The sequence below is a fragment of the Cydia amplana genome, chromosome 9 (genome assembly GCF_948474715.1).
Source record: "Cydia amplana chromosome 9, ilCydAmpl1.1, whole genome shotgun sequence".
NCBI lineage: Eukaryota > Metazoa > Arthropoda > Insecta > Lepidoptera > Tortricidae > Cydia > Cydia amplana.
This window is the reverse complement of record NC_086077.1, coordinates 13,326,453-13,348,821: the sequence shown is the minus strand read 5'-3', so window position 1 is coordinate 13,348,821 and position 22,369 is coordinate 13,326,453. Positions and strand designations below refer to the sequence as shown.

Below are 22,369 nucleotides of genomic sequence, written 5' to 3'. Positions count from 1 at the left end.
GTTATAACCAGTTACATAAACTTGCTGTCTCTGTTTAATTCGTTGTTTTAGAAAGTGATAGCGTGCTAGATGCACTAAATCTAATGACTACTTATTTTACTGGATCTTAGTCTATGATTTTAATGTTTTTCACCAGGAAATGTGTGTTGTAGTTTAACTACGTAAATGTATAACCCTTATTTTGTTAATCGTTTTGAAATGTTATATATTTTTGATGGTCAAATAAAGCTTTGGGCACAAGAATTTTGTTTTCTTTTAGTTTTCCCCCCTTTCCAATGGAGTTGGCCGGTCGAAGCTATTTACAGATGGCGCCAGTATAGGTTTCCCTATCAATCCCGCCAATAGTAATATTCATGTTTTCTTTAGATCCCGCCAGAGAATTATCTCTGTTCGTAGGCGCTTTTCGCTACATACGGGTTTTCCCGGCTCATAGCGCGTAGCTCGTACTATCACTGAATGTGTTAAAGCGCATAGTTGATAGTGCAACTATTAGGTATAAAAAGCTTTCTAGTCTTAGCAATCATAACTATTAGAGTAGATTGTCTATCGATTAAAAAAAGTTACCTATTAGTGTGCAGTTTTATATTCAGTGCCGAAAACCCGACTATCGGGTATTTTATGATTTCGTTCCCAGGCCGGACGACCCGATAGACGGGATCGTGGTACTTTACCTTTATATGAAGAAATTTTTGTGCCCTGGCGCGTACCGTAAAATGGGGTGAGTAGGCGCAAAACTGACATTCAAACCTCGATAACATTTTATTTTTACACTTGCAAACTGAATGGTGTATATAATAAGTGTTCCGGACGTTTGTATTTTAGTTTTTATCTTATTTTGGTTAGTTCCATTTCATAACTTTGACGACAAAGAGGAAAACCCACCTCACCCCGTAGTGCCTCGTATTTGGGGTGAGAGGGCTTTTCATACAAAGGTGATTTTGGAGGAATGTTGGATCGATTTTTTTTTATTATGCGTATTACTATAGCTCCATTTTAAATTGGAATACATTATTTTTGTAGCAGTAGCCTTTAAATCCCTTCTCACCCCCCTCTCAAACCTTCTCTCCCCATTCATAACCCACCTCTCCCCGCGAAACCTACTCACCCCATTTTACGGTATGTCTTGTTTGGCTGGGTGGCAATTAATGTGTTAAGAAAACAAGGTCTAACAAAACTAAACGTTTATTATACATATATACAAATACCTATGAATACTTTATTTTAACTTTAACTAAATAAACTCCAGGCCTTCATACTTCAAGTTTTCCACTAGCGTGTCGTGCAGTAGCACTGTTCCGTCCGTCCTGAAGGCTGATATGTATGTGGCGGTCTTACCCTCGAATTCTGTGGTCTTCAGGGCCACTATGGCCTCGTCGTTAGAGCCGGGGATGAACTTGAATGAGGAAAAACCGAGTTTCGGCTGGTGCTTTGTTATCTGGGAACAAATAAAATTATGCATTAGTTAGCAAAATATTTTATTATATTAGCAACTAGCGACGCCCTTCGCACGGGTTTACAAATTATACATAAAAACCGCATCATGATCAGTTACGTAGTTTTAGAGATCTAAGCATACATACAGACAGACAGACAGCGGGAAGCGACTTTGTTTTATACTATGTAGTGTTACCACGGGATCTGATAACCTGTGTAAATGATAATGATAAAGAATAAATCTCTTTTCATGTTAAACTTATAGTCCTCGTGTTTCTTAAGAGCCAACAGGAGTGGTCATTTCTCCATACAAACGTACTCGACTGTTTCCTCCGTGGGTTTTGAAGCTAGAGCAATGATTTTTTCAACACAGATTAATATTGTCAATATCTGTGTCGGACCGTTTTGCTTTTTATGATATTTTAGTTTTTTAAGGCGCTAGAGCCCTTCAAAAATGGGCTAATTGACTATGCCGCAATGAGAGGCGTGGTACTCAAAACTGATATCAATTAGCCAAAAAAGCAAAACGGTCCGACACAGATAATTTCATAATTATTTAGGTTTCCAAATTTGGTTACGATTGGTTAAGTTTTGGAGGAGGAAACAGTCGAGTACGAGACTTCGATTTTTGAGATTTTTACGCAGGAAGCCAGATTTTTCGCCTTGTCCTTATCGCACTAGTTTTAGGAGCCGCTTCCGTTAGCGAGACGGGTATATTTACCTAAAATATTTAAATCTCAGCTCCTGTTTCGTCTTAAGAAGCTATCTCTTGTAGTTTCTGACAATTCTGACGTGATATCTCTGCCGAATTTGGAACACTCAGTATAGTCACTCTGTAAGAAACAACCAACCTCCTGCGCCTCAACCCTGTCGAAGGCAGCATCCGCAGTAATAAGATAGTTGCAGCCCATGACCTCATCCCTAGTCTCGTTATAGGAAGTGCGGCTACACCGCCGCGGCAGGAACTTTCGCGGGCTACACCGCCACGCTCCGCTCGTGGATCATTTAACCGGGCCATTGGTCACGATTTGTGTGTTTTTTCTATAATAACAAGCGACTAACCTCCACAGCCTCAACCCTGTCGAACGCAGCATCCGCAGTAATAAGATAGTTGCAGGCCATGACCTCATCCCTAGTCTCGTTATAGGAAGTGCGGCTACACCGCCGCGGCGAGAACTTCCGCGGGCTACACCGCCACGCTCTGCTCTCGTGGATCATTTAACCGGGCCATTGGTCACGATTTGCGTGTTTTCTCTATAATAATAAGCGACTAACCTCCACAGCCTCAACCTTGTCGAACGCAGCATCCGCAGTAATAAGATAGTTGCAGCCCATGACCTCATCCCTAGTCTCGTTATAGGAAGTGTGGCTACACCGCCGCGGCAGGAACTTTCGCGGGCTACACCGCCACGCTCCGCTCGTGGATCATTTAACCGGGCCATTGGTCACGATTTGTGTGTTTTTTCTATAATAACAAGCGACTAACCTCTACAGCCTCAACCCTGTCGAAGGCAGCATCCGCAGTAATAAGATAGTTGCAGCCCATGACCTCATCCATGCCCTCCCATTCCGAAGGCCGTATAATTCTTTTTAAATCGATATCATAGATGGCGCTATATGTCACAATCGGCGATAACGAAATTTTTATCTTACAGATTAAGATGTATTAAGAGACATTTAAAGTGTCATAAATTAAAAACATTATAAATGAAATACAAACATTAATAACAACACGAATTCAATGCATTCATTTTCAAAATTTGAAATCACAATTATATCGCGACTGACTACGTTATGAACAACAGCGCAGGACAGTTATGTGGAGCTGTCGAAGTAATATTGAATATTGTCACTAGATGGAGCCACCACGGTTCTAATATGTGGAGTTTGATTTAGAATAATTACATTTGAGTTATGAAACTTATGAATTACGAAATTTAGTACATAATGTAAAAAAAATAGATCGGTCGATAAACATGCCTACTCTAAATGAGTACCTATTTTTTTTAAAGTAGGCCTGACGTTAAAATATAAATTTAAAAAACTCGTAAGCCGATGTTTTTCAAAAGAAATGAATGCTTTGTTTTTAAATACAATGCAAGTTTTTATTTCGCTTGATGTCCAAGTCAAACGCACATTTTACTCCTTTATTGACCGACGCGTTTGCGAAGGTCTCCGTTTTAACTCGGGCCAAATTTCGTTTGAGGAGAACGTTCTCCTCGGTTTAATTCTCAACCGATTCTCATCAAATTTTGTGACCAGATTCTAGGATAAAATAGTTTTTTTTTTCAATGTGATTATTTCAAAATTGCGGAAACAAATATGTAGTCGTATCAATATTATAAGAGCATTTCTTTTCTTTTTGAGATATATTTACAGTGCTTGGCAAAAATGTAGAAATGTTGTAATGGTATAGGCGGTATTTAGATATGTATGTAGGTTTTTACTCGAAAATAAGTAGCCAAATTTCGTCAAATTGGCTAAGTGCTATCATGGCGCAGTTTGCAAACAGTTGCTTTGATGCATGGAGGTTCCAAGTTCGAACCCCAGTAAAGTGCGCTGCTAACTTTTTGTAAATTTTTACACTTATATTATTGTATTATTATTTGTGCAAAGCACGGGTTAAACGTATTCGTTTCATTTTTCCAATCTTTTATTAAACTTTTTGTTAATTTAGTTTTCCTAAATAATTCTAAACGGCGTACCCATATATTTTTTATTCAGTTTTAAGCTATGCTCGCGAGGTCTACAGTTTATTAATTTCCTTGTTGTAAACGACGATCGGCTTAAACCGCGAAAATCGAAGTTTGCAAACTTCATGAGGTAGAACAAACTAAATTGACAGCGATTTTGATAACACAGACTATGCAAGTGTTCTTTTAATTACATAATCTAATAGAAGTTTGATGTTTAAAATAACACTAATAAAATATGCTTGGTATGACTCATGCAACTATCTCTGTCACTCGAATTACAACTTAATGTTAGTAAAAGAGCCCAAAATTTGCAATATTCGGTGTTCGCGGGTCGCGGGGCCTGCCTAGTCGAATTTTTGTTGACGGACAAACTCCGACAATGACTGCACTCATGACTACGACGGGAAGTATGGGGGTGGTCATGATTTGGTCATGGACTGGCCACGGTGTGACATGCGAGTTACCCTTGAAAAAAATGCTACCTAGGTGTTCGTATTTCCAATGCAAGGTCATGACCGCCATGACTGGTCAAAAGTCGATGTTTCGTTTCTAAACTGAACACAGTGCGCGTTTGCAAACTTGAATTGACAATACGGTGTGTTATATCTATAGGTTTGTATTTATTTTTAATTTAATACGAGTACTTATGTTCTCAATCGCTCCAGCGTCTCAAGGCCGCACAGCGACGTGCACACGCACACTCGGATTAAGTACTAATTGTAAGGTGCGTCTGTGTGCTTACAAAAACTACCATACAACTAGGTACATAGGCGTGAACGGCCACAGTCATTCGTGCCGTCCTCTTCTTCTTTCTAATAGGAGCGACAGGGACAGCATGCACGGTTTGAAACTTCTAACAGTTCTAACCATGTTAATAAAAGAGGGACGGGCAATATATCTCGCCGCGAGATACTGTCGTGCCTATCATGGGCTAGCCCGGCTGTAAATATTTGTTTTTAGTGCAAATATTTCCTTTTTGTATTTTAAAATACTACAAAATAAATCGTGTTACTGCCGTTTGTACGAGAATGTACATTTTTAACATGAAATAAATGTTTAATAAATAAATAAATATTATAGGGACATTCTTACACAAATTGACTAACGATACAAATGTGTAATATACAATTAATACTTAAATACATAGAAAATATCCATTACTCAAGAACAAATATCTGTCTCATTATATAAATAAATTACACTTTATTTTCAATATAAAAAAATCGATCGAGTAGGTAATTCAAGGTCACTTTTTTTGTAACGTTGTGGACCTGCTACTTACGGGTTAAACACCCTGACCATGGAAACCGGCATACCCTTATTATTTTCCCTCCTCTTTTTTATTTCCGAGACTTGGTGCGCGACTGACACTATCAATAGCTGGCGCGCTCGAGTAACATTTTTAATAACTAATCCGTTTTGTATATATGTTTTCTTAGGTACAGTCAGCAGCAGAAGTTGCTAAGCGGGCGAGGCGTTCATAATTACCTTGACGCGCTCTTTTTCACTTAACAATAAAGTCGCGTCAAGATTATTTTGAACACCTCGCCCGCTTAGCAACTATTGCTGCTGACTGTACATGATAGAACAAGTACGGCTACCATTAATTGACATTTGACTTTTACGCCACCGACTGCGTGAACTCGATCGCACCAATACATCAATGCGAGTGCGAGCGAGATAGACTGCGATCGACTTCATGCAGTCGCTAGCGTACCTAAACGTCAAATGCCAACTCATGATAGCCGTAGCGAATAAGCTACAAAACTTTTAGTAGCTAAATAAAAAAATGAATAAATCGGAAATACAATTAGTTTATTTATTAATTTAAAAGCATGGCAAAAAAAAACGTTACACACATTTTTTATTGCAATATTACGAAATAGAATGTAAAACACGCAAAGCAACGTACATATATGGGGCATTATCTATGAAAAGGGACCTTATTGTCGATGGCGCTTACGCCGCACAGCGTCGCGCGGCATTGTATTTATATCAGAGCATCGTTAATAACGGCGTAAGCGCCATCGACAATAAGGTCCCTTTTCATAGATAACGTCACATATGCTACTTAGGGCGGTGCGCTTTTTTAGTATGGGATTGGCGGATTGGGTATCTGCATGTACTATGTAATTATGTATGTACTAGTATTTTATGGGGCATTATCTATGAAAAGGGACCTTATTGTCGATGGCGCTTACGACGCACGGCGTGGCGCGGCATTGTATTTATACCGGAAACCGGAGCATCGTTGATAACGATGTAGGCGCCATCGACAATAAGGTCCCTTTTCATGGATAACGTCACATATGATCTGTGATCCTTACAAAATACCTACTCCTTCCTTTCCTATATACATGGTCTTTTTAGGGTTCCGTACCCAAAGGGTAAAAACGGGACCCTATTACCACAGATCATATAATACTAGTACAGATACCCAATCCCATACTAAAAACGCGCACCGTCCTAAGTAGCAAATACTTGTAGGCAATTTTTTAGTTCACAGTAACAAACTAGATGGCGCACGGAGCCCCACGGAGCTAATAAAACTCTTACGACAAACATGCGTTGAAATGGCGTCAAAACACCTCTCGCGCGACATCTGTTGTAGCTTTCACGCACTAAACCTACACATCACCATGAAGTTATATTTTTTAAACTGGAGCGAGTTGTCACTTTTTTTGCCATACTAATTTGAACCTTATCACCGAGACAGAAAGTTGTTCGTACCAGACTAGAGAAAACGGTCCACTTGAGATAGAAAAACCCGAGCCCTGTGTCTCACTCGCACATGTTGCCAATGTTAAAAAAATACCACTGTGGTAGAAATTATATCATTATACTACTGAATTTAATTACCTTCTTATACAATTTTAGTGCTATATTCAGATTACAGTTCTGATATATTTTAAGTAATTTGTAAATAATTATGATGCCAATATTATTAACTGATTAAACCAAGCGCATACACAGCAAAAAAAACCTAAATTTTAGTATGGTAGGATTTGTAGTAACTTTAAATATTAATTGGTATCCCCAATTTGATGACATTTCTTCAAAACACGTGAATGCGAAATTTCTTAAAAATTGTGAAGAAATGTTGTGTTAAAGGTTGTTGGAGTGAAATAATTGCTAATTGTGGAATATTGTTTCACAAGAAAGCCACAATGATTACATTTTACTATAAAAATACAAGACAACATTGTCAAACTCATTAGGGTGACTATGATGTCGGCACGTTGTGAATCGGTCTCACAGAATTCTTATTATTAACGTAGGTAATGTAAAAGTAAGTTTAACTTAATAGGTATGTCTTTATTTCGGCATGTTTAATTTAAGATTTGTTATAGAATACCTAATTGAAGGGATGTTTACAAAAACAACATAACTGCTTAGAGCGGTTGTCATTTTTTTTAAGAACATGTTAATCGTTTCAGGTGTCAACCAGTGTAGTCAGTTATGTTGTTTTTGTAAACATCCCTTCAATTGCCAAAATTAAAAACCAAAGTGCTTAACTCCTTAAACATTACAGACTCTCATTTATACATAATATTTTGTTACGGAAAAGGTGTGTCAAACTGTTTATATATATGCAATCGATTCTTTATAGGTAGGACACATTTCCGTCAATAGAAAAAAGGCACCAACTTTAAAAAAAACGTCATATTTGCTAAACAGATCTTCAATGACGCTTACACTTAAAAAAAGCTGAAATGTACAAAAGGGAAGCCTACCTTTATGAACATACCATGAGTGAGTGCTAAGGGAGCGTTCAAGTATTATGTAACGCAATTTTTGGACACCTCCCCCCCATGTAACGCGCCGTAACGTTTTTCTGTACCCCCCCTCCCCCCTAGTAAAACGTGACGTAACCACCAAGTGACCATTTTTTTACCTAAAGGCCACAATTATGTGGCGTAAAGTACTTACCGTAAAATGGCGAAAAGTTCTGAAAGGTTAAAAAACAATGTTACGTAACGCGTAGTTCAAACTCCCCCCTCCCGCCCCTGTAACGCCTCGTAACGTTTTACAAGACCCCCCCCCCCTCCCCCCAAATTCGTTACGTAATACTTGAACGCTCCCTAAAGAGGCCGACTACAAATGAAAGAAAAAACCCGACTACTTAAAATTGAACTTTATTTAGAAAATGACACACCCTACTGATATATTTCATGTTATCCTAATATCCCACATACAGATGTCTTATGGTCACCCTAATTAGAACGAGATGCAGGGCTCTAGTTTGACTTCTCATGTGGACACACTTTTTGGTCAATGTACTCGATCCAGTTTATTAACTCTAAATCCGTGCACATCACATTCATTTTTAAGGTCAATCATTACTAGAGGGCGTTTCAGCCATCGGCGACAAAATTGAAATTTATTTATTTTTATTATTTTTTTTGAAATAATTTACGATTATGAAATCAATTTGACTTTTTAATTTTTTGTTATATTTTTTGTATTGTAAATATTCTTGTCGTATTCTTATCGCTTACCTTGCTTCGGCAAATCGGCACGACAAGCGTTCGGGTAAACCAGCATAACTGTGACTTTGAGATACACAATAATAATGCATAATCAAAGAGGACTCTTATGCTGGTTTGAAGGTATCTACTACTAGCACGTACCTATGCTTCACATTAGGGCAGAAAGAACATGGCATTGCGGTATGATCTGTTTTAATAAAATAATTCTTGGAGCTAAGCGTTGCATTGCCGCGTGCCGTCCACATGGCCTTGAGAGGCCCAAAGCCCAAGGTCGCGCCGACGAAACAATCTATTTTTAACGTCCGTTAAATAAAATCGAAAGTATTAACTTGAAAAAATATGCGCATATTAAAATCTAAATTTATATGTGACGTTATCTATGAAAATGGATCTTATTGTCGATGGCGCTTACGCCATTATTGACGATGTTCAGATATAAATAAAAGGCCACGCGACGCCGTGCGGCGTAAGCGCCATCGACAATAAGGTCCCTTTTCATAGATAATGCCCCATATTAGTACCTAGAGATATAGATATAATACTACGCGGTATTTTCTTAGATTTATTATGAAATAAAAAACCGGCCAAGTGCGAGTCGGACTCGCGCACGGAGGGTTCCGCACCATAAACAAATATCGAGTCGAGCCAAAACAAGCAAAAAAACGGTCACCCATCCAAGTACTGACCCCGCCCGACGTTGCTTAACTTCGGTCAAAAATCACGTTTGTTGTATGGGAGCCCCACTTAAATCTTTATTTTATTCTATTTTTAGTATTTGTTGTTAAGTTGTTATAGCGGCAACAGAAATACATCATCTGTTAAAATTTCAACTGTCTAGCTATCACGGTTCGTGAGATACAGCCTGGTGACACGGTGACAGACGGACGGACGGACGGACGGACGGACAGCGGAGTCTTAGTAATAGGGTCCCGTTTTTACCCTTTGGGTACGGAACCCTAAAAAGACCATGTATATAGGAAAGGAAGGAGTAGGTATTTTGTAAGGATCACAGATCATATGTGACGTTATCCATGAAAAGGGACCTTATTGTCGATGGCGCCTACATCGTTATCAACGATGCTCCGGTTTCCGGTATAAATACAATGCCGCGCCACGCCGTGCGTCGTAAGCGCCATCGACAATAAGGTCCCTTTTCATAGATAATGCCCCATAAAATACTAGTACATACATAATTACATAGTACATGCAGATACCCAATCCGCCAATCCCATACTAAAAAAGCGCACCGCCCTAAGTAGCATATGTGACGTTATCTATGAAAAGGGACCTTATTGTCGATGGCGCTTACGCCGTTATTAACGATGCTCTGATATAAATACAATGCCGCGCGACGCTGTGCGGCGTAAGCGCCATCGACAATAAGGTCCCTTTTCATAGATAATGCCCCATATATGTACGTTGCTTTGCGTGTTTTACATTCTATTTCGTAATATTGCAATAAAAAATGTGTGTAACGTTTTTTTTTGCCATGCTTTTAAATTAATAAATAAACTAATTGTATTTCCGATTTATTCATTTTTTTATTTAGCTACTAAAAGTTTTGTAGCTTATTCGCTACGGCTATCATGAGTTGGCATTTGACGTTTAGGTACGCTAGCGACTGCATGAAGTCGATCGCAGTCTATCTCGCTCGCACTCGCATTGATGTATTGGTGCGATCGAGTTCACGCAGTCGGTGGCGTAAAAGTCAAATGTCAATTAATGGTAGCCGTACTTGTCCTATCATGTACAGTCAGCAGCAATAGTTGCTAAGCGGGCGAGGTGTTCAAAATAATCTTGACGCGACTTTATTGTTAAGTGAATAAGAGCGCGTCAAGGTAATTATGAACGCCTCGCCCGCTTAGCAACTTCTGCTGCTGACTGTACCTAAGAAAACATATATACAAAACGGATTAGTTATTAAAAATGTTACTCGAGCGCGCCAGCTATTGATAGTGTCAGTCGCGCACCAAGTCTCGGAAATAAAAAAGAGGAGGGAAAATAATAAGGGTATGCCGGTTTCCATGGTCAGGGTGTTTAACCCGTAAGTAGCAGGTCCACAACGTTACAAAAAAAGTGACCTTGAATTACCTACTCGATCGATTTTTTTATATTGAAAATAAAGTGTAATTTATTTATATAATGAGACAGATATTTGTTCTTGAGTAATGGATATTTTCTATGTATTTAAGTATTAATTGTATATTACACATTTGTATCGTTAGTCAATTTGTGTAAGAATGTCCCTATAATATTTATTTATTTATTAAACATTTATTTCATGTTAAAAATGTACATTCTCGTACAAACGGCAGTAACACGATTTATTTTGTAGTATTTTAAAATACAAAAAGGAAATATTTGCACTAAAAACAAATATTTACAGCCGGGCTAGCCCATGATAGGCACGACAGTATCTCGCGGCGAGATATATTGCCCGTCCCTCTTTTATTAACATGGTTAGAACTGTTAGAAGTTTCAAACCGTGCATGCTGTCCCTGTCGCTCCTATTAGAAAGAAGAAGAGGACGGCACGAATGACTGTGGCCGTTCACGCCTATGTACCTAGTTGTATGGTAGTTTTTGTAAGCACACAGACGCACCTTACAATTAGTACTTAATCCGAGTGTGCGTGTGCACGTCGCTGTGCGGCCTTGAGACGCTGGAGCGATTGAGAACATAAGTACTCGTATTAAATTAAAAATAAATACAAACCTATAGATATAACACACCGTATTGTCAATTCAAGTTTGCAAACGCGCACTGTGTTCAGTTTAGAAACGAAACATCGACTTTTGACCAGTCATGGCGGTCATGACCTTGCATTGGAAATACGAACACCTAGGTAGCATTTTTTTCAAGGGTAACTCGCATGTCACACCGTGGCCAGTCCATGACCAAATCATGACCACCCCCATACTTCCCGTCGTAGTCATGAGTGCAGTCATTGTCGGAGTTTGTCCGTCAACAAAAATTCGACTAGGCAGGCCCCGCGACCCGCGAACACCGAATATTGCAAATTTTGGGCTCTTTTACTAACATTAAGTTGTAATTCGAGTGACAGAGATAGTTGCATGAGTCATACCAAGCATATTTTATTAGTGTTATTTTAAACATCAAACTTCTATTAGATTATGTAATTAAAAGAACACTTGCATAGTCTGTGTTATCAAAATCGCTGTCAATTTAGTTTGTTCTACCTCATGAAGTTTGCAAACTTCGATTTTCGCGGTTTAAGCCGATCGTCGTTTACAACAAGGAAATTAATAAACTGTAGACCTCGCGAGCATAGCTTAAAACTGAATAAAAAATATATGGGTACGCCGTTTAGAATTATTTAGGAAAACTAAATTAACAAAAAGTTTAATAAAAGATTGGAAAAATGAAACGAATACGTTTAACCCGTGCTTTGCACAAATAATAATACAATAATATAAGTGTAAAAATTTACAAAAAGTTAGCAGCGCACTTTACTGGGGTTCGAACTTGGAACCTCCATGCATCAAAGCAACTGTTTGCAAACTGCGCCATGATAGCACTTAGCCAATTTGACGAAATTTGGCTACTTATTTTCGAGTAAAAACCTACATACATATCTAAATACCGCCTATACCATTACAACATTTCTACATTTTTGCCAAGCACTGTAAATATATCTCAAAAAGAAAAGAAATGCTCTTATAATATTGATACGACTACATATTTGTTTCCGCAATTTTGAAATAATCACATTGAAAAAAAAAACTATTTTATCCTAGAATCTGGTCACAAAATTTGATGAGAATCGGTTGAGAATTAAACCGAGGAGAACGTTCTCCTCAAACGAAATTTGGCCCGAGTTAAAACGGAGACCTTCGCAAACGCGTCGGTCAATAAAGGAGTAAAATGTGCGTTTGACTTGGACATCAAGCGAAATAAAAACTTGCATTGTATTTAAAAACAAAGCATTCATTTCTTTTGAAAAACATCGGCTTACGAGTTTTTTAAATTTATATTTTAACGTCAGGCCTACTTTAAAAAAAATAGGTACTCATTTAGAGTAGGCATGTTTATCGACCGATCTATTTTTTTTACATTATGTACTAAATTTCGTAATTCATAAGTTTCATAACTCAAATGTAATTATTCTAAATCAAACTCCACATATTAGAACCGTGGTGGCTCCATCTAGTGACAATATTCAATATTACTTCGACAGCTCCACATAACTGTCCTGCGCTGTTGTTCATAACGTAGTCAGTCGCGATATAATTGTGATTTCAAATTTTGAAAATGAATGCATTGAATTCGTGTTGTTATTAATGTTTGTATTTCATTTATAATGTTTTTAATTTATGACACTTTAAATGTCTCTTAATACATCTTAATCTGTAAGATAAAAATTTCGTTATCGCCGATTGTGACATATAGCGCCATCTATGATATCGATTTAAAAAGAATTATACGGCCTTCGGAATGGGAGGGCATGCTATTACTAAGACTCCGCTGTCCGTCCGTCCGTCCGTCCGTCCGTCTGTCACCGTGTCACCAGGCTGTATCTCACGAACCGTGATAGCTAGACAGTTGAAATTTTAACAGATGATGTATTTCTGTTGCCGCTATAACAACTTAACAACAAATACTAAAAATAGAATAAAATAAAGATTTAAGTGGGGCTCCCATACAACAAACGTGATTTTTGACCGAAGTTAAGCAACGTCGGGCGGGGTCAGTACTTGGATGGGTGACCGTTTTTTTGCTTGTTTTGGCTCGACTCGATATTTGTTTATGGTGCGGAACCCTCCGTGCGCGAGTCCGACTCGCACTTGGCCGGTTTTTTATTTCATAATAAATCTAAGAAAATACCGCGTAGTATTATATCTATATCTCTAGGTACTAATATGGGGCATTATCTATGAAAAGGGACCTTATTGTCGATGGCGCTTACGCCGCACGGCGTCGCGTGGCCTTTTATTTATATCTGAACATCGTCAATAATGGCGTAAGCGCCATCGACAATAAGATCCATTTTCATAGATAACGTCACATATAAATTTAGATTTTAATATGCGCATATTTTTTCAAGTTAATACTTTCGATTTTATTTAACGGACGTTAAAAATAGATTGTTTCGTCGGCGCGACCTTGGGCTTTGGGCCTCTCAAGGCCATGTGGACGGCACGCGGCAATGCAACGCTTAGCTCCAAGAATTATTTTATTAAAACAGATCATACCGCAATGCCGTGTTCTTTCTGCCCTAATGTGAAGCATAGGTACGTGCTAGTAGTAGATACCTTCAAACCAGCATAAGAGTCCTCTTTGATTATGCATTATTATTGTGTATCTCAAAGTCACAGTTATGCTGGTTTACCCGAACGCTTGTCGTGCCGATTTGCCGAAGCAAGGTAAGCGATAAGAATACGACAAGAATATTTACAATACAAAAAATATAACAAAAAATTAAAAAGTCAAATTGATTTCATAATCGTAAATTATTTCAAAAAAAATAATAAAAATAAATAAATTTCAATTTTGTCGCCGATGGCTGAAACGCCCTCTAGTAATGATTGACCTTAAAAATGAATGTGATGTGTAGGTTTAGTGCGTGAAAGCTACAACAGATGTCGCGCGAGAGGTGTTTTGACGCCATTTCAACGCATGTTTGTCGTAAGAGTTTTATTAGCTCCGTGGGGCTCCGTGCGCCATCTAGTTTGTTACTGTGAACTAAAAAATTGCCTACAAGTATTTGCTACTTAGGACGGTGCGCGTTTTTAGTATGGGATTGGGTATCTGTACTAGTATTATATGATCTGTGCCTCATCCCTAGTCTCATTATAGGAAGTGTGGCTACACCGCCGCGGCGGGAACTTCCGCGGGCTACACCGCCACGCTCCGCTCGTGGATCATTTAACCGGGCCATTGGTCACGATTTGTGTGTTTTTTCTATAATAACAAGCGACTAACCTCTACAGCCTCAACCCTGTCGAACGCAGCATCCGTAGTAATAAGATAGTTGCAGCCCATGACCTCATCCCTAGTCTCATTATAGGAAGTGTGGCTACACCGCCGCGGCGGGAACTTCCGCGGGCTACACCGCCACGCTCTGCTCTCGTGGATCATTTAACCGGGCCATTGGTCACGATTTGTGTGTTTTCTCTATAATAACATGGGACTAACCTCCACAGCGTCAACCCTGTCGAACGCAGCATCCGCAGTAATAAGATAGTTGCAGCCCATGACCTCATCCCTAGTCTCGTTATAGGAAGTGTGGCTACACCGCCGCGGCAGGAACTTTCGCGGGCTACACCGCCACGCTCCGCTCGTGGATCATTTAACCGGGCCATTGGTCACGATTTGTGTGTTTTTTCTATAATAACATGGGACTAACCTCCACAGCGTCAACCCTGTCGAAGGCAGCATCCGCAGTAATAAGATAGTTGCAGCCCATGACCTCATCCCTAGTCTCATTATAGGAAGTGTGGCTACACCGCCGCGACAGGAACTCTCGCGGGCTACACCGCCACGCTCCGCTCGTGGATCATTTAACCGGGCCATTGGTCACGATTTGTGTTTTTTCTATAATAACAAGCAACTAACCTCCACAGCCTCAACCCTGTCGAATGCAGCATCCGCAGTAATAAGATAGTTGCAGCCCATGATCTCATCCCTAGTCTCATTATACGAAGTGTGGCTACACCGCCGTGGCAGGAACTTCCACTCGCGGGCCGCGGGCGACCACGCTCCGCTTTCGTGGATCATGTAGCCGGGCCATTGGATTTTGATCGCGCTGCGGATGGCTTTGTATTGGTTTATCCAGGATAAGTGTTGGACCTGGAACATTGATTACGGAAAATTATTATGTTATAATAGTATAGTTCGTTTTAGCATTAGAAAAGGTAAACAATCTTGACGTCTTTTTATTGAAAAACACTTGAAAAATAAGTCACGGCAAATATGTAACAATTATTAATCATTTACGATTATTTACAATCTTTTACTTTAATAATTAATAGTTACTGATTTTTAAAGAGCGTTTTTCAATTAAAAGACACGTCAAGATCGCGTAGTCTTTTTCTAATGCTAAAAAACCGGCCAAGTGCGAGTCGGACTCGCGCACGGAGGGTTCCGCACCATCAACAAAAAATAGAGCAAAACAAGCAAAAAAACGGTCACCCATCCAAATACTGACCACGCCCGACGTTGCTTAACTTCGGTCAAAAATCACGTTTGTTGTATGGGAGCCCCACTTAAATCTTTATGTTATTCTGTTTTTAGTATTTGTTGTTATAGCGGCCACAGAAATACATCATCTGTGAAAATTTCAACTGTCTAGCTATCACGGTTCATGAGATACAGCCTGGTGACAGACGGACGGACGGACGGACAGCGGAGTCTTAGTAATAGGGTCTCGTTTTTACCCTTTGGGTACGGAACCCTAAAAACGAACTATAGCTAACTAACTACAGCTACATAATGAAACATATATATGAATAAATCTTACCTCTCCATGAATGTTAATGACCTTCACCCACATAGGATCATAGCTCTGGAAGTCACCGGCAGCGGTAGTCCATTCCTTCCCCATTGAGCCAACGTAAAGTATCTCATCCTTCACCGTCGCCCACTCCGTCTTGAAGCCTTTCTCTACATGACCGTTGCCGTCCATCAATATCACCCATGGTATCATCTTGTGGTTCACTATTTCGAATACCTGGAAACATATATAGTTTCGTCTTTAGAAAAGTCCATGTTTTGTGTAAGGTACAGCCAGCAGCAGAAGTTACTAAGCGGGCGAGGTGTTCAAAATTACCTTGACACGCTCTTATTCTCTTAACAATAAAGTCGAGTCAAGATCATTTTTAACACCTCGCTAAGCGGGCGACTTTTGCTGCTGACTGTCAGGCGCGGATCCAGCCCTCAAAAAAGGTTGTGGTCACAGCAACCCAAAAATCTTAAAGTACGAGTCAGAGTATTAGGTGTCGAACTCGCTCATGAACAATCATGACTCTTGAACGACCATCCCGATCTCAATAGACCGTGATGACGTCATAAGTCTATTAGGGGGGTACCTAATGATTCTCCGAGCAATTTTGCGCAGATTATCGATTCAGAGAGTTTCGGCGAACATCTAACTTTTAGACGACATTTTCTAGTTTTGGTTTACATACCGTTCAATTCGCTTTTGTGTTGAACAATTATTGTAAGAATTTCATTTGGCAGAGTAATCTTTTTTTAATTAAAGTAAGATTTTTTGCCGTTTCTTGCGTAATGTTACGGAACCCTTCGTGCGCGAATGCGACTCGCACTTGACCGGTTTTTTTTTAAAGATTTCGTTAAGTAGATAGTCTAGTCGAGAAGTTCAGGGTGGTGGAAAGTAGATATACTTGTGATGGCTCATTGAATTCGGGATAATGTCTAAAAATTTCTAACAGTAGTAACATGAATTAAATAAATAAATATTAATGGACATTTTTACACAAATTGGCTAAGCCCCACGGTAAGCTCAAGAAGGCTTGTGTTGTGGGTACTCAGACAACGATAGATATAATATACAAATACTTAAATACATAGAAAACAACCATGACTCAGGAACAAATATCTGTGCTTATCACACAAATAAATGCCCTTACTGGGATTCGAACCCAGGACCGCGGCTTCACAGGCAGGGTCTCTACCCACTAGGCCAGACCGGTCGTCAAAATGACATGGTTAAAATACACCATAAACCATGCATTATTTTTTTCCAAATTTTTAAATGAATATTTAATACCTTTAATAGTAGATTGTTAACCAAGGGATGAAAGGCACTCATTCCTCCCGAGGTAGTTTGGCGCTTGAACGTAGTGAGAGCGCCAATAGTCCGAGGCTGAAATGATGCCTTTCATCCGAGTTAAACACTCTACTTTTCATTTCGAATACGAAGAAAGTAAAATGTACGTGTTTTTTTTAAACATGAGAAAGTACAATTTTTTATAGTAAATCTTGAGGGTACTTTCAATTAACATTTAGGCAAAAGTATCAATATTTATGGAATGGGGAGTTAAATATCAGAATGACAATTTTATAACAAATCCATTTAAACCCAATTTTCAATTGGTTATCGTAAAAAATATATAGTCGTACTTGGAACGTAAAATGCTCTAGTGCAGAAACGTATCATTTTCTGCACACCTTTTAGAACAACAATGACCTTCTTTCAGAGCATGAGAAATGAAAAAACATATTACCCTTTCATGCCGCGTGCGCATCCTGAAAATGACGCGCGGAGGGCTATTTTTAGTGTTAAATGAAAACTATAAAGAGTATAAAGAGTACCTAACCTAGAGCTAGAATTTTTTAATGGGGATTTCCTCCTCTTTTGGAATATTTTGTCTTCATATCTTAAATTAGTTTATGAGCATGTACTGGCCAAAAATAAAATACCATATGTATTTTTTCATGTTTATAATTATAACTTTAGCAATTTTTGATGTGCGCTACGAATACATTTTCTAGACATTATTCCGAATCGAATCAGGTATCACACCTATCACTATCACACGTATTATTGGGTGCAGTATCTATATTTTTCATCATTTTGAGCTTGTAGACTAGACTACTAAAAGTACTAAAGTTACAGGTAAATTAGTGATTTAGCAATTGCGTTACTTACAACATTGATTCATTGATGCATATATGTATAACACTTTTTATACATAGATAAATATAAAATTAAATGCAACGCTTATTACGCGGAAAAAAACTCCTAAATACACCTGTAAATTAAAAGCTAGCATTATTAATTTAGACAATTGTACTAATATTTGTGAATGTTTAAGATTTCTAAGACCCTTTAAGCTAAAAATAATTGCCCCTGTTAGTAAATAATCTTTATGCTAGCAAATAATTAGGACTCTGTTGTCAACTGATATTAACTTACGAGAATTTCTAATTCATAGGTACCAGTTGATCACATTACCTACCGTTTCAACTAATGGTTACCTACTCGGGTAATCGTGACAGTTAGGTACCAAACGATCAGTCTAGTAAAGTTAATCCGCATATCAATAGGTATTATGCCAACAACTCTGCGTAAAGAAATTCTGCGAAAGGTTCCTCTGCCAAAGTTTCTGCGAAAAATCGGCGTAGTTTTAGCCGGGGAATCGATAGGACATACTATTAGGGTTGTGGGCATGCCCATCGTGCCCACAACGGTGGATCCGCGCCTGCTGACTGTACTTGCTATTCAGCAAAAGCCAAAAAGGTTTACTATAACATCTTCCCAACTTTTAAAAAATTTATAATTAGGTACTTATAGTTATTCTTATAGTTGTAATTATTTTAGTTAACTATGTACAGTCAATGTTAACAATTAATTCACATGAGAAAATAGGTTTTTCCTCATTATATGTCTATTGTTCAATTACTTCAGAATGTTGAGTAGTTCCCAAAATGGACTCTAATAAGAAGAAATTATGGATCATTTTCAGAATTACCTGCCATTCTGAAGTATTGGGAATATCCCAAATACACCTTAATTCAGAATTTACTTCATTGAGGCTCTATGGTAAAAATACTCCACATTTATCAATATATTGTATGTTAACATAATAATATTCAGAGGTTTTTATTCAAGAAATAATGATAATAAGTTGTGCTCTGGAGTAATTGACCTTTTGATTGATGTCTTATAAATTATAATGATGATAATTTTTTTGTGTTCTTATCTCAGGTTCAATGTCAATTTGAGAAGTTGAACAAAGGAATGATAATAACTTAAATCAAGTAGTACTTCCATATGTATTCAACAATTTTTTTTTATCAGGGTAAGTATAGTTGAATAGGGTTAGTTAATAATTTTAAGTTCTTTAACACATTCATTGCCACCCAGCCAAATAAGACATCCGCACCAGGACACAACAATTTCGTCATATAAAGCTGCAGTATCACGATCCCGACTATTGGGTTGTCCGGCCTGGGAACGAAATCATAAAATACCCGATACGGGTTTTCGGCACTGAATGTAGTATTATTATCTTACTTATATTATTTTTGTATATGAAACTACGAAATATTTAATATTGGTTATGCTGTACTTGAAAAAACTTACCATTCCTGATCTGTCGTCAAATGTCAGAAGTCTCCCATCATACACAATCAGCTCCGACAGCTCCATTCCTCTACCCTTGTGAGAGTAAGTAGAGGATAGAAGTGTCGCTGGCTGACTGTCCCACGCAACTGTCACATGTTTCTTCACTGCATCATAATGCAGCATCCCTTTCTTGAAATAACTATGGAATGTATAAGGATGTGTACTACTCTTCGAATTAGTATCCATGTCAGCCACTATACCAATTCTAAATGTCACCACATCCCCGGAGACTACAGGTTTCGTCAATGGATAAGTGGCATTGTATGGCCTTGTGATACTACTCCATTTCTGCACAATATGCGGCTGGCTGCTCGTCCAGTTACAGTAAAATAATATTAAAAGAAACGCGGCAAACATTCCGACTAAAAATATCAAGCGGGGCTGCAATGTCACAGCGTTACCGACCCTGTAAGTGGCGGGAGTACGCAGTGCTTTGCGCCAGTCCCGGAGTGAACTATTCATTTTACGCTCTTCCAAGTCGTAGTTATACATAACTTAGATAAATATTATCGCATCATTCGCTGATAAACACTAACTGACTAGCGGTATAATTAACTAAATATGGTAAACTAGTTAGCGATATTGAAACGTGTGAGTTTTACACTTATTATTGACACATTGGCACTCAATTTTTGGATGTAATGACCCCGATTTTTAATTTGACTAAGTATGCAGCACTAAAAGATGATTGAAGAGAATTGTGGCGAATAATATGGTACATTTTCGAAAATATTTTATTTTAACCCCATGAAATCATAAGTAAATTTTGTCATCTATCAAAAACACTATTGCTACAACCTATTTGACGTTCCAATCTGCGCGACAAACAAATTTTTTAGTATTTTATTATGCTAAAATGTTACAATTTATGATAAAAACTATTAGGAATTTATATTTAGTAAGATGATAACAGCTATCGATGGCTGTTTAAAAAAAAATGTTCATCGTGGGTTTGGAAATCATCATGAAGCTATATCTGCATTCTGTGATTTCTTTGAGAATGCGTGAACCAAAACGTAAAAACATAAAAATATCTCCAGCTGATGTGTCAATGTCAAACTGACGTTTGGTTGAAAACTGTTCGGCACACATTTTTAAAAGCTTTTTGTAAACAAAACCTAATGTTTAGTCAAAAAGTATTATTTCGAAAAAACCGATGATCCCTATATTCCCTATGATTATGGTGTCGGGCAGTAGGGCTGAAATGGATAAGTGCAGGGTGCAGGGGGATGATATACTGGTTGGATTAGGTTTTAGGGAAAGTAGGCCCGGTAGTAAATGATTGCAAATGAAAGTAAAATGCTAAATCGCCCCACTATGATTTGATTTTTATTAAGATGCGGTAAAAAAACTTTAGTTTAAGTAGATACCTTTCGATGCCTTTCGGTACCTACTATTAAAATAAAACTAATTTGCTACACCCTGTCTGGGTTCATGTTTTACATATAGGTATAGGTAGGTACGTTACCCTAGTTACTTAAATTATTATGTTATGAATAAATAAATGTGATTAGGTGTGATTCTTGCAAACTGTCTTTAGTTTAGGATTCTCCTGGGTTGCTATCAAGATTTTTTTAGGATAATGGCCCCTGTTTATTCGGTCGCCGGATATTCGGCGCTTCGGCCTCGAGGGGCCGAATATTCGGTACTCAGCTAAAACGACTATTCGGGGCATACCTACTTGTAACTACTTACTGCCTGCAACAAGATAGGTAAAAAAAATCAGTCTTCATGCAGTTAAGCCTTTAACCAGCCTGTAGCACACCATAATTGTTAGGGTAGGTAGTACCCTACATTCTTTACCGACAGCCTCATTTAACAGGCCTAACCTACAGTTGGAACCCTGACTTCAACCGTCGTCGGCCTACCTACGATTGTGTAAGTACTTGTGTAGACATATGACTAATCTTATGAAAGTGCAAGTTTTCACAATTATTAGAGAACCCACTAACACAGTCGAAATAAAACAAAATCGTACGCGCGAAAAAAGAAATTGCACGTTAGCTTTCACTGGATCGAGTAATTCAAAAGTGATTAGGTCCACGGACATCCTACTACCGCAAAAAGTTTAATTGAAATAAGATCAGACTAAAGTGGTTCGGTATAGTCTGCCAATTGATAATTTTTACTTTTTGTGCGCTATCAATTTGTTGACTTCCGCGCGGTGATATGTAATACGTGCAAACAATTATGTATTTAGTTGCATGTCGTACGATCACTTTAGGAGTTTAATTATTTTTATTTAGTAGGCACTCTGTAGATTTGTAGAGGCTGACCAAAAAGGAGATGGCGGGACGACCTCCAGGCATTTTGCAGCGACTGGCTGGATCATACATTTACCAAACCGCGATGAGAGGCGGAAGAAAGGGACCTTTTTCCAGCAGTGGGACGCAAAATAGGCTATTAAAAAAAACGATTGCTCTGCTAGTGTGATAACCGCCTTAAAATATACAGGGTGCTTCCTGTAACAGGAGCAATAAATTAAACTAAATGCTGTACTCCTCAAACTGACCAACATTTGTTTAGCAACTTTTAAAAATTATGAATCCTTTAGACTTCCTCTTTTTCATACAAAATAAATATTGCCTTCAATGTACGCTGACATCAGTGTGTTTGACGTTGCTTGTCACGCTTTAAACA

General features: G+C 38.4%; 1 protein-coding gene and 1 long non-coding RNA gene across 2 annotated transcripts in view; both read right to left on the bottom strand.

Annotated features, from left to right (window-relative positions):
* The window catches only part of LOC134651224 (uncharacterized), an 80,725-nt gene that overhangs the window by 47,540 nt on the left and 10,816 nt on the right, over positions 1–22,369 (bottom strand). The window lies entirely within an intron of this gene.
* Positions 1,167–20,525, bottom strand: LOC134651194 (apyrase). Its single transcript, XM_063506248.1, has 4 exons — positions 19,688–20,525; positions 16,100–16,309; positions 15,196–15,429; positions 1,167–1,435 (listed from the first exon to the last, which is right to left on the bottom strand). Exons 1-4 carry the CDS (start codon positions 20,219–20,221, stop codon positions 1,232–1,234), a joined length of 1,182 nt encoding a protein of 393 aa, XP_063362318.1. The 5' UTR covers positions 20,222–20,525; the 3' UTR covers positions 1,167–1,231.